General features: G+C 39.2%; 1 protein-coding gene across 3 annotated transcripts in view; it reads right to left on the bottom strand.

Annotated features, from left to right (window-relative positions):
* Positions 1 to 412: 412 nt before the first annotated feature.
* fancm (FA complementation group M) overlaps positions 413 to 13,651 on the bottom strand; it is a 77,956-nt gene continuing 64,717 nt past the window's right edge. For 2 of the 3 annotated variants that reach the window (XM_061968267.2, XM_061968265.2), the window contains exons 16-24: positions 13,426 to 13,491; positions 13,239 to 13,316; positions 12,932 to 13,097; positions 10,429 to 10,535; positions 9,978 to 10,345; positions 8,724 to 8,820; positions 5,028 to 5,331; positions 4,575 to 4,872; positions 413 to 852 (exon numbers count right to left, since the gene is read on the bottom strand). In XM_061968267.2, the coding sequence (XP_061824251.2) occupies positions 732 to 852; positions 4,575 to 4,872; positions 5,028 to 5,331; positions 8,724 to 8,820; positions 9,978 to 10,345; positions 10,429 to 10,535; positions 12,932 to 13,097; positions 13,239 to 13,316; positions 13,426 to 13,491 (1,605 nt within the window). In that variant the 3' untranslated portion in view covers positions 413 to 731. The remainder of the gene's footprint in view (positions 853 to 4,574; positions 4,873 to 5,027; positions 5,332 to 8,723; positions 8,821 to 9,977; positions 10,346 to 10,428; positions 10,536 to 12,931; positions 13,098 to 13,238; positions 13,317 to 13,425; positions 13,492 to 13,651) is intronic. The other variant, XM_061968266.2, reaches the window with a different exon arrangement.

The following is a 13,651-nucleotide window of genomic DNA, read 5'->3' as shown; positions in this document are numbered from 1 at the left end:
ATATATATGTATATATATATATATACATATATATATATATGTATATATATATATATATACATATATATACATATACACATATATATATGTATATATATATATACACACACACATATATAATGTATATATGTATGTATATATATATATATATATATATATATATATATATATATATATATATATATATAAATAATATTTATATAATATATATAATTTTTTTTTTTTTACATGTTTTATTTACATTTATTCCTGTGAATTTAATATGTGTCGATATGTGGTTCAATATACTACTGATAATGTTAGAATTTTTGGATGATATACAATATTTTATGTACACATCTAATGAAAATGAACAATACACATAACTGTGTATAATATACATGAACACAACAAAAACACATACCTCTTATGGTTGCATACAAAAATAACAGTTTATTACACTGATTGTAATGTACATTTTTTGGGCTTTATGCATAAGTTTACATTATCATGGTAGTACCAGTTACAGTATATTACAGAAGTTATAAGCGCTCATAAATAAATGTTGCTATGTAGAGCAGAATGTTACAAGAAGCTAACTGGTCTTGTCCAGTTTGTTGTATTTTGAGCTTATAACATAATTAAGCTCAAAATGCAGTTAAGTAGTGCAAAAAACACACAAACAAACATAAAACAGCAAAATAAAGAAGAAACGATTCCCTGAGAGTGTTGATGTATTTTGTCTCCTACTACTAGCAGCCTTTTCCTCCTGTGTCCATGAGGAAGGAGTCACAGTTGTAGCGCAGGAAGCGGTAGATCTCCTCGGCTCTGACTCGACTCATGCCGCCTCCTTCCTCTATGCTTTCCACAGAGCTGCAGGCGCCAGAAGATTAGACACATTTTATTGATTTCATTTCCTTTCAACTTTTCCTCCATAACAAAAGCATTTGTTGGTATTTGAGGCACACTACCGACTTCATCCAGCAGATGGCTCTCTAGTAAAAAAAAATGCTCAATTGTGGCATTCAGGTGTAAAGTCGGCCCTGCGATGAGGTAGCGACTTGTCCAGGGTGTACACCGCCTTCCGCCCGATTGTAGCTGAGATAGGCTCCAGCGACCCCGAAGGGAATAAGCGGTAGAAAATGGATGGATGGATGGAGGTGTAAAGTCATGTTATTTTTAAATGATCAAGAGCACAGGTCTCAAACTCAAGGCCCGCCACATCATTTTATCTGGCCCGCAAACGCCTGGAAATGATGTGTGCCAATAAAGTACTTAATATTTTCTCACTCAATGTAGTAGTTTTTGTTTTCATTTTGACAGAAAAAATGTACGTACTGCTTGAAATTGCATACTTTTTATACTTTATTAGTATCCGATATTGCAACAAATATTACAGTATATCATCATACTTTCCAAACATGTTTTTTTTCCAAGTAAAAATACTTAACTTTACAACAAACTACCCATCAAATTAATAAAAATGACAATACATTTTACGTTGTTCTTTACAACGTATTACTGTAAATTGAAAAAAACTACCACTGTTTTTTGCGTTAAAATTCTGTTGACGAAGCTGCCAGTTTTTTGACTGTAAAATGTACAGTTGTTGTGTTCAACGGTGTATTACTGTAAATGGAAAGACGGTACATTTGTTTATACTAGGGATGTATATATGTAATATCGGAAATTATCGGTATCGGTTTCGTTATTATCGGTATCGGTTTTTAAAAGTAAAATGTATGACGTTTTTAAACGCCGCTGTGTACACGGACGTAGGGAGAGGTACAGAGAGACAATAAACCTTTTAGGCACTTCCTTTACGTGCATGCCATCCCAGTCACATAATATCTACCGGCTTTACTCATTACGAATTGACGCAAGACATACTTGTTCAACAGCCATACAGGTCACACTGAGGGTGGCCGTATAAACAACTTTAACACTGTTACAAATATGCGCCACACTGTGAACCCACACCAAACAAGAATGACAAACACATTTCGGGAGAACATCCGCACCGTAACACAGCATAAACACAACAGAACAAATACCCAGAATCCCTTGTAGTACTAACTCTTCCGGGACGCTACAATATACTCTGTTATTGTTTTGAGGCATGTTAAAAAAAAAGAATGCACTTTGTGACTTCAATAATAAATATGGCACTGCCATGTTGGCATTTTTTTTCCATAAATTGAGTTGATTTATTTTGGAAAACCTTGTTACATTGTTTAATGCATCCAGCGGGGCATCAGAACAAAATTTGGCATAATAATGTGTTAATTCCACGACTGTATATATCGGTATCGGTTGATATCGGTATCGGTAATTAAGAGTTGGACAATATCGGAATATCGGATATTGGTAAAAAAGCCATTACCGGACATCTCTAGTTTTTACGGTAGAAAAACTGGCAGCTCAGTTGCCAGAATAACAAAATAACTTGTACTGTTTTTCCATTAACAATATAATGTAAAAAACACATTAACACAAACATTATGGCAACTAAGCTGCCAACTTTTTCTGTAAAACCCCCCAAAACAGTTGTACTGTTCTTCCATTTACCGTAAAATGTTGTAAAAAAAATAAATAAAAAAACACTATATTTTAAAGTAAAATTTTGTAAATGTAAAGTTTTTACTGTAAAATCGACAGTCTACTTAAAACAATTTATATGATTAATAATTAAATCCAGAGGCAAATTCATACATTATTCGCAGTTACAAGCGGCCCTCTGGTGGCAGCTATAACTGTCATGTGGCCCTCAATGAAAACGTGTTTGACATCCCTGATCAAGAGGGAAATCGAGAGGAACAAGCGGTAGAAAATGGATGGAGTATGCCTTGCTCAGTGGCCTATTAGTTAGAGTGTCCGCCCTGAGACTGGAAGGTTGTGAGTTCAAACCCCGGCCGAGTCATACCAAAGACTATAAAAATGGGACCCATTGCCTCCCTGCTTGGCACTCAGCATCAAGGGTTGGATTTGGGGCCTAAATCACCAAAATGATTCGCGAGCGCGGCCACCACTGCTGCTCACTGCTCCCCTCACCTCCCGGGGGGTGGAACAAGGGGATGGGTCAAATGCAGAGGGTAATTTCACCACACCTAGTGTGTGTGTGTGTGTGTGACTATCAGTGGTACTTTTAACTATAAAGCCGGGCCCTAGTTCGGACGTTTTGGACGACGTTTAATGTGTTTAGCTTTTTCTGCCTGACACTTGCTATCAAACTTAAGTTGGGTTTTTACTAGGGATGTCCGATAATGGCTTTTTTGCCGATATCCAACTCTTAATTACCGATACCGATATCAACCGATACCGATATATATATAGTTGTGGAATTAACACATTATTATGCCTAATTTTGTTGTGATGCCCCGCTGGATGCATTAAACAATGTAACAAGGTTTTCCAAAATAAATCAACTCAAGTTATGGAAAAAAATGCCAACATGGCACTGCCATATTTATTATTGAAGTCACAAAGGGCATTATTTTTTTTTAACATGCCTCAAAACAGCAGCTTGGAATGTGGGACATGCTCTCCCTGAGATAATCCTGATACCCACTACAACTATGGGAAACACTGTTAAGTTTGACTTTCACAAAGTGCTTTTTTTTTTTTTTTTTTTAAACATGCCTCAAAACAAAAACAATGAAGGCACACAGCTCCAGTCCAGAGTATACTATAAACTGGGCTCAATCTGCCCTGTTCTTAACAAATTTGTATGAGTAACAAAAATGTGCAAATAAAAACAAGAAAGGCACAAAAATAAAAAACTGCTTCAGTCTAGACTAGTAGAAAACACAGCCATCCTTTAAAGTGCATGAACATGAATACAACTGCTTCAGTCTAGACTAGTAGAAAACACAGCCATCCTTTAAAGTGCATGGGGAAAAAAGGCACAAAACATAAATAAAACAGCTTCACTAAGTCCAACAGACTATTAGTCTATTTGTGCAACAGATGAAGCTGAAAGAGTGGGCTAATTCTTTTTGTCCTTGTCATCACGTGTGAGAGGTAGATTTTTCTGAATGAAAACAGGCACCTGCAAGGGGTTCTGGGTATTTGTTCTGTTGTGTTTATGTTGTGTTACGGTGCGAATGTTCTCCCGAAATGTGTTTGACATTCTTGTTTGGTGTGGGTTCACAGTGTGGCGCATATTTGTAACAGTGTTAAAGTTGTTTATACGGCCACCCTCAGTGTGACCTGTATGGCTCTTGATCAACTATGCTTGCATTCGCTAGTGCGTGTGTCAAGCCGTAGATATTATGTGACTGGGCCAGTACGCAAAGGCAGCGCCTTCAAGGATTAGTTGGCGCTCTGTACATCTTCCTGCGTCCGTGTACACAGCGGCGTTTTAGAAAGTCACAAATGTTACTTTTGGAAACCGATAATCTTGAAACTGATACCGATAATTTCCGATATTACTTTTTGAAGCATTTATCGGCCGATAAAATCGGCGGTCCGATATTATCGGACATCCCTAGTTTTTGCCTAACTTACTGTTACGCTGGTAAGAATGTTATTTACGTGAATACAACAGTTTGACCCTGGAACTGACTATTTCTCTGACAGCAGACCAAAGTGTGTACCTGTTGACGAATTGTGCGACGGAGCAGAAGTTGCGGCTCATGTTGAGAGCGTGGACGTAGTTGACGGAGGGCAAGCCGGAGTACAGCTGCAGGGTCTGCTGCTGGTGATGACCTCTGACCTCCGAGGGCGGCGTGACGATGCCCTGGCCCTTGCGCCGCTCCAGCTGCGCCAGCTCGGCCAGCAGAGAGGCACTCTGGTCGGCGCCGTCGCTCCACAGCAGGCGCACGCCGGTGCGCACCAGCGCCGCCAGTGTGCCGTCGTAGCAACGTGTGCGCTGGAAGGGACGAGACGTATCGCCTGGTGGAAGGGGGACGAAGGCAAAAAGTGATTACACAACCCTACTGATGGATTTTGAGAGCCGCCATGTTGCAAAAAAGGTGTTTTTGAACATAAATGCATTTAAAGCGGTCTCTCCTGAACGCTAATAATTGTCCAACAGGACTGAGACTGACCCGGCCTGGTTTTGTCCTTCTCCACGATCAAACACACGCGCTCAAACGCCTCCTGCATGCCGTTCACCCTCTCAGCCAATCGTTTGCGGTTGTGCGCGGAGGCCAAGTCGGACTGGCTGTGGCGCTCCACCGCCATGCGCCCGCTGACGATGAAGTAGCTGCCGTCCAGCGAGCGCACGTGCACGGCGGCGCGGTGGCGTTGGCGAAGGCCGGTCACCACCTCCACGGCGCCACTGATGCAGCGACTGTCCACCAGGATGCAGACTGGACGCTCGGAGACGTCCAAGTTGACAAATGGAAGCTCCTGCGGATGAAAAGATGGAACATGTGAGGACATTTTCACCTTCTTGAGACACAACATGTGAAGACTGATTGCCTTAACAGGAAGTAGGTTTGCGTACACACATTGCAACCCCTAAAGTAAGGAAGGCCAAAATGTAATTCTTAAACAATCACTCAAATGTGTCACTATTTATAATTGGAATTAAATACATAAATGTGTTGTCAATATATTTAATGTAAAATCACATTCAACAATTTCAGATGATTGATTTAATTATTTCATGATTTAGATAATTTATTTAATTACTTGAATATTTAGTTAATGACACATTTAAGTAAGTATTTAAATATTGTTTTAATTATTAAATGTTGTCCCATTCTGTGATTTATTTTATCTGTCAAACTCAGACATCAAACTTGGTGGGCGGATCTTAACACCTGATTTGTTACTTGGTACTTCCACTCATAGACATCTTATAAGTAGACGCAGCATTGGCTGCGCTGACGCATGAAATTCGGCCGCCATCTTGAAGTGGTGATGAGGAGCCGGCGAGCAGCCTAAATTGACAGTTGACAGGTAGAAAACAAAGATGCCGGGCTGGTGTTCAGCGTTTTCCTGCTCAAATTAGCGGACTCTTGAACATAGGAATCGGGGGATTACTTTTCACAAGTAAGATTTAACATTAACGTACTATTGGTTGTATTTTGTGAAAAGAATATTACCACAGAGTTGAGAAGGAGCAAAGATCGTCAATAGTACTGAAATTGTAGCCGCTAGCAAAGCAAACAAGACTATGACCATAATAGAATTGCTTGTCAATGAACTTAATTAAATTTAAAGATAAAATAAGATTAGAAAGATAAGATTTTAGCTGATATAAAGATTTTCAGGTGTTTATATATGTTTATGTTTAAGTATTTGGCAGACGCTTTTATCCAAAGCGACATACATAAAAAATACATATAAAACAATCACTGTAAACATTATCATTTAAGGGAAGAATGTAATACAAAATATCAATACAAAGTGTCAAGACAGAATAAACTATCTGCTGCTGCAGCAACAGAGATACAGTCTATAGATCCCTAAGCTATATAGATATCTAATGTATTCATACATTGTTTATGTAAGATATACGCATGTATATATAACCTAATCATATTGTTTCTTGAACTTAAAAATAGCTGACCGTTTTTCCCCCCTTCTCTGGGATTATATTCCCAGTTTTGATCTCGGACGTCTGGTCACTTATAGTATATAAGAATATTCTATTACTGTTAAGCAAACTATGAATAATAAAGCACGCCAAAACATGTGTCCTTTATCATAGCTATACGTATGACAAGAAAACGCATGAAAATCAGTGGTATTCAGTGAGGTAAAATGAATTAAATGCGCTGACAGTTCATTGCTCCTGCCAAATGAATTGCACTGAGTGGAGCGGATCACCACTCCAAGATGGCGGCCCCGCGTCTCGTCAGCGCCAGTAGGCAGTAGCGCTCGATGCTGTGTCTACTTATAAGATGTATATGCTTCCACTTGCAATGGTTGTTGACAAGATTTGTTAGCCCCGCCTCCTTATTTTGACCGATAATTATCTTTTTTATTATTGACAGAGAAAACAAATTAATTTAGTGCTGACAAGGGTCGAATGGGACAAAAATGAATAAATAAATCTTTTAAATCATTACTTAAATTGTCAGTAGTTAATTAAATTGTGAAATAACTAAATATACAATTATGAAATTAATAATACATTAAATGATTAAAGAATCAAAACAACACATTTAGGTAATTATTTAAAGATGTATTTACTTTTGTCCTATTTGGCGCTCCAAATTGTCAAACCCCTAACACCTGATTGGTTACCCAGCACTTCCACTTGCAATGATTGGACAAGATTTGTTTTAGCCCCGCCCTCTTACTTTGACGACTGAGTTTGACAGGGAATAGGCCAAATAGGACAGAATTTAGAAAAGCATAACTTTTTTTTATTGTTTTAAATAATTATTTAAATGTGTCATTCATTCATGAAATCATTAGTTCATGTGATAATTAAATACATCATAAATTAAGTTGTGAAATAATTAAATCAATAATAAATTACATTGTGAAATAATTGAATTGTCAAATAATTAAATCAATAATAATTTAAATTGTAAAATAATTAGTAAAATCATAAACTAGTGATTTTTAATTTAAAACAATTTAATGATTAAATAGTTACATGTATATTTTACATTAAATACATTAATGACACATTTACCTCTTTTAACTCCAAAACAACACATTTAATTATTTAAATATGCATTTATGTATTTGATTGTGTCCCAATTGGCCCGTCATACTAACGTCATACAATTCGGGGACAATAAGTGGGAAATGTGATGATAGCCATAGAATTGGCAACATCAGTGGCCTAGTGGTTAGAATGTCCGCCCTGAGACTGGGAGGTTGTGAGTTCAAACCCCGGCCGAGTCATACCAAAGACTACAAAAAATGGGACCCATTACCTCCCTGCTTGGCACTCAGCATCAAGGGTTGGAATTGGGGGTTAAATCACCAAAATGATTCCCGAGCGTGGCCCACGCTGCTGCTCACTGCTCCCCTCACCTCACCTCCCAGGGGGTGAACAAGGGGATGGGTCAAATGCAGAGGACAAATTTCACCACACCCAGTGTATGTGTGACATTCATTGGAACTTTAACTTAACTTTTAACTTTATTGATATACCATAATATTAGCATAGAAACAAAAGTGGCAAACAAAGCTAAAGGCATTGTAACATTAATGGGGAAAAAAGACTAACCAGTCAGACAATAGTCTTTACTTGCATGTCTGTCACATGACATCAAATGGTGACTCGCCATTGTATTATTTCTTGTTTATATTGCTGAACTGTACGCTCACTTCTTTTTACACGTGTAAAACGAGAACAACACAACTCACAGCATTATAAAAAACTACTTTGGTTATTGTTATTGTGTCAAACTTATTTTAGTTATGGCTGCCCTCACAAAGTGAAACCAAATAAAAGTATAATCGCCTCATGGTATTATTAATTAAACAATTGGCCCTTTGTTTGATTATTATCAATATATACCAACAAACTGGTGGAATCAGAAGTCAAGAAGACAAGCAAATATTAAAGCTGAACTTGGAATAAGTTTTTGCATCAAATAATATTCAAATGCATGTCATACCATCTTTCTGTCAATATTGAAAAACATTTAGCAAGAAAGATGATCATTTCCAAGAATTAAATAATGCTTTAAGTTTGACACCTGAAGCTTGGCTAAATAAAAACTGTACACCTCATAAAGGTTTAATGGTAGCAACAGTTTGACTTTGGAACAGATTATTTATATTTTCATTATTTTCTATAGGAAATGTTTTATATAAGTATATTTTACCTGATGATGTTTGGTGGATGCCACCTGTGACTCTGATGGTGTGTCAAAGTCCAACTGGTCAGACAGCAGATGTTGATTTTCTATCCTCTGGCGACACCTGCAGGAGAGCACAAGCACTGAATGGAAGAGCATTCAATTAACTTATCCATGTTTTGGTGCTGTGGGAGGAAACCCATGCAAGGAGGTCCAAGCAGGATTTGAACCCAGTAGCAACAGGAGGTGTGTGGCTGTTCCGCCATGTTTGTTGCTAATGCTGGCATAAAAATTAGATATCGGAACATATGTTTCTCTGCCAACAAAATATCAGACAGGATATTGCCTGGATTTAGCCCAAATGAATGGATAATGGCGCACAAGTGATGACCTCATCAAACTGCATCACGCTCCACAGCTACCAAAAAGCTTGCTAGCTCAGTAGGTCGGCGGTCCCATTGTTTTTGTTCTGTTATGAATACCGTATTTTCCTGACTATTAGCCGTTCATTTTTTCCTACGCTTCGAACCCTGCAGCTTATAACTAACTAATTTATGGATTTTTTATTCGCTAACAGCCTTTATGTTTTTATTCAACAAAAAGTTTTTATAAACACCTACAGAGACACTGAAAATGTGTGTTATTGTTTGTGCTATGGTGCCATCTTTTGGATGAGTTTGCTCACTGCGAGTGCTGCGGGTTGAACGTCTACATTACAATATTTATTTTTGTTTAGTGCATTGAACCGGAAGTACAATTGTCGTTCCATCTACTAGTCGTCGTTTCTTCATTTATCACTCTAAGCAACGTTTGCCAATTTTACAATACAACTAAAACAAGTCATACCTGCTAAACAGTCACATGTTTGATAGTAGTGTTTTTATGCATATTTGAACGTGCTATTGTAATGTAATTAAGCTAGTGTTGTCATCATTAATTAATATGATAACACGTTTACAAGTGTCTGTCATTTCACAACGTATATATCTGCGGTTTATTGTCCTGTGCGGCTAACATGAAAAAAAAGTTTTCTTCTAAAATTTAGTGGGTGTGGCTTATATACCGGTGTGCTCTACAGTCCGGAAAATATGGTAATTGTTCTATTGCTACCATGTTTGTATTATGATTGCACTGATTTATTGCAAATTGTGATACCATGTTTGTTTACAAATAAAGTATGTGGAAAAAAAGTATTAAAAAGTAGGTCTGTGGTCTGGAATTGATACCAATTGATATCGGAACAGTATCAGTAATAAAGCCTATATCAACATCTATAGTCACCTCTCATCTTGCTGTTGTTCTCGAATCAACGGCACCTTTGAAGAGGACTTCTGCTCCCGTTTAAGTTTGACGCCAGCCTGTGGGGGGGCGGAGGCATCCTCCTCTTCCTCCTCACTGGAATCTGCCAAGCGGAGAACTCGGCCACGTTTGCCCGTCTGCCCAGGGGGACATGGCGCTGCGTCGCTCGCCCTGGCCTTGTGCAGGAAGACGCGCCGCCGTGTGGCGTACTGCCTCTTCCCGTCCACGTACGAGTCCTCCGGCATGAGTTCAACAGCTTCCTCTTGGGCCTCATCCTCAAAGCTCTCCCCTTCCGCCTCGCTGCCAACCACAAAACTGTCTTCTGCGTATGTCTCGTCCACCTCGGGCACCTGCAGGCCAAGAGAGCAGAACAAAGGAATGCGTCTGTCTCTTTAAAACCTGACGTTGACGATTCGGCGCGTTTGAAGTCTACCTGTGAGAAGATGTCTGCGTTGTAATGCTTTCTGCGGGACATTTTGAACCTGCCCGTGACGACAGGACTTCTCACAGACTTCAAGTATATTCCGTGCATCTCTGAGTCTGACGGGGGACAAGCAGACAGGAACATCAGAGTGGATAAAGGACAACATTATTACGGCAAAGACATTTTGAAGAACTCCATGCTTTGCTGAGTTGCATAAAGTGATAATTGGAGGACTGGTGTGGATGAAGCCCATCAAGAACATATAGCGGTGGTTTTCTAATTCAAAACAGTGAGGCAGGAAACTGAGAAAGCCAAGCAGCAGTGAACGCATCAGTTCGATTGCTAACAAACAATGGAGAAAAATGAGAGCACATTTTTATAGGCATGGGTACCAAATTTAGTACAGATTCACGTAAAATCAAACGATACCATATTTCGATAACTTAGTTGCACGTGACGTCACATCCGGTTGCAGACTCGGCACCGTATTAACTACGGCACTGGCAAACAGGCATATTCATAACCAAATGCCTCTAAGTAATGTTGTAATTATCCATGCCAACAAGTCAAGCATGCCTGATAGAAAGTGCTCAAAAGTAAGGCTTCACTTACCACTAGCTGTAACCCACGCACCATATTTTGAGAATCGCTGCTCTAAAAGTACTCCTATTTACACTACAGGCCTAATTTACTAAAGGTTTGTGTGAACTAAAGCACGTGCAAAGCTAATAGCACACGCACAGCTGATCTACTAAACGTGTGCAAAGTGGATTGCGTCTGTTAAGAGAGCAGAATAAGGCGTGCAATCCATTTTACGTATCTGTCTTCATGAATATGCAAAATATATGCTAATCTTAAAAATGCCCACATTACTGGTGGGAGAAGATGCACATATGGTTATTAATCTGTACAGTAATCTATTTATTTATTTATATATATTTATATATATTTATTTATTTTATATATATAATATATATTATTTATATATATTTATTTATTTATATATGCACCTTATTGCTTTTTTATCCTGCACTACCATGAGCTTATGTAACAAAATTTCGTTCTTATCTGTGCTGTAAAGTTCAAATTTGAATGACAATAAAAAGGAAGTCCAAGACTAAGTCTAAGTCTAAGTCTTAGCACACGCAATGTGATTTATAAACACACATCATTGTTATGCGAGCATTATATAGCATTTAGTCCTGGGCATGACGCTAAAGTGCATCCGGCAGTGGAAGCTCCTCTATGGGGTCTTGGGGCACTAGGAGGTTAACCCCTTTACTACTGTTACCCTCGGTGGCCCTTGGCAAAGGCCTAGTACCTGACTGCCCCCGAGCCAGAGATACGGTGAAGACCTCAATGGCGGAGCAGGCGGAAGACGGTAGATTTAAGAACTACCACAACGGCTGCGATGGCGGAAGAAGGCTGCAGCAGAAAATGGTCTCCAGTCGTCTTGGACTCCATGCCACTGGACCCTGACCCGATTCCGTCAAGGATCGTGTGGTGACTGTCTGTGCACCAGTCTCCCCATGTAAAACAATGTCACGCACAGGCATCCTCCATAAAGGGATACACCCCTATCAGGAGGATCGTCATACTCGTTCGTTAAATGCTCGTTAGCATTTAATTTAGCGCGTGTCAGAAGGACGTGCAAACTGACAGTTCCACATATGGCTGCAGGATCAGGGCTCTCGCTGCACAGACAGACGATGGACAGACAAGAATCCGACGTCCCACGTGTGTGGGTCAATATTTAGGATGGTCAGTGATACAAAAAAAAATTAGACATATTGTCTATTCAGCAACATCATTTTATAATTATATAGCTGTTAGAGGACTTAAGGGACTGATTAAAACAAATTCTATGTATGCGTTTTTGTGTCATTTAGTTTTTTTTTTATGACATTAGTCTTTTTCTCATAGAAATTTAAATATTTTTTTAAATATTTTTTTTTATTAAGCATGCATTTTTTTGCGTCTTGAGTGGGGTAAGTGCAGCCTTTCTCCAATGAGCACACCTTCGGCGGAGAAAAAAAATTAAATTCATGGTTTCATTGTAGATGCACTGCTTCTAAAATGCCCAGAAAAAGTGGTAGATGTCTCGTGCTTTGTATTTAAAAACAGCAAAACTCCACGGGGAGAAGCATGATAACATCAATGTGTAGTAAATGAGAGTGTGTCTGTGGTGATGCCCCATATAGTACACGCAAAATCCTCATTTAAATAAGCGGGTCTGCACCAATTTACAATTGCACTCACAGTGTCAATAAATCGCACGCAACACGCCCACTAACAGTACACACTATATATTGTATAGGATGTCGTTGTGGCTTGTGCAGCCCTTTGAGACACTTGTGATTTAGGGCTATATAAATAAACATTGATTGATTGATTGATTGATTGAGATTGCACACGCTGTTTAGGGCATGGTCTTTGGATCTTAGTAAATCCGGTTTTATTTGTACATTTCCCAGTACTTAAAAAAAACCAGTGTATGTTTGTGGTGCTCTACCGTTAAGTCCCTGGGAAAGGTGCGTGTTGTCCACCACGAAGCCTTCCAGAGAGTGATTCTGATCTTCTCCATCCTCTTCATCAGATGACAGGTCCACTCCCTCCTCGTCCTCAGACAGCACCGCTTCCTCGTCCAGAAACTGACATCCCTTTCGGCCTTTGTTGCGCTGGGGACGGGGGAGCAACAAATGCAGGTGGGAAAAATGTCACAAGTGACGTAAGTGACATTTATGGAGGAAAAAGGTGACATTGTCAGATAAGCTTATTAAATGGCATATATGTTTTTTTTATGTAACGGTGAGTCACACCTTGGTGTCCTTCAACTGTCTTCGTGTGACTACAGACTCAGTCTGGAAATCATCATCGTCACCTTCTGTTTCTTTAGACTGGAGGGAGGAGAAAAAAGAAAGGCGGAGGTACTGTTGTCATAGTGCGCATGATGCGAATGCATTGACATAGTATCAGTCATGTCACGTTTAATAAAGATAATGTCACCATAGTAAACGTAGTCACACATTTCCTACGCACAAGCGGCGAGTCCATGTCAGCGAGGACTTTGGACTAGAGGAGGAAAAAACATGCGTTAGAGCACTACAACAAACCATGACCCGGTCAACCCTGTTACTATGGAGTATTTCAGAACATACTAGTGCTTCTTGTGGAGGATTCGCCAGACATACTGGTTGTTGAAAGTACAAATGACAAGAGGCTGCACTCTCTG

Source organism: Nerophis lumbriciformis, linkage group LG08, assembly GCF_033978685.3.
Source record: "Nerophis lumbriciformis linkage group LG08, RoL_Nlum_v2.1, whole genome shotgun sequence".
Taxonomy (NCBI): Eukaryota; Metazoa; Chordata; class Actinopteri; order Syngnathiformes; family Syngnathidae; genus Nerophis; species Nerophis lumbriciformis.
This window is presented reverse-complemented; position numbering and strand designations above follow the sequence as displayed.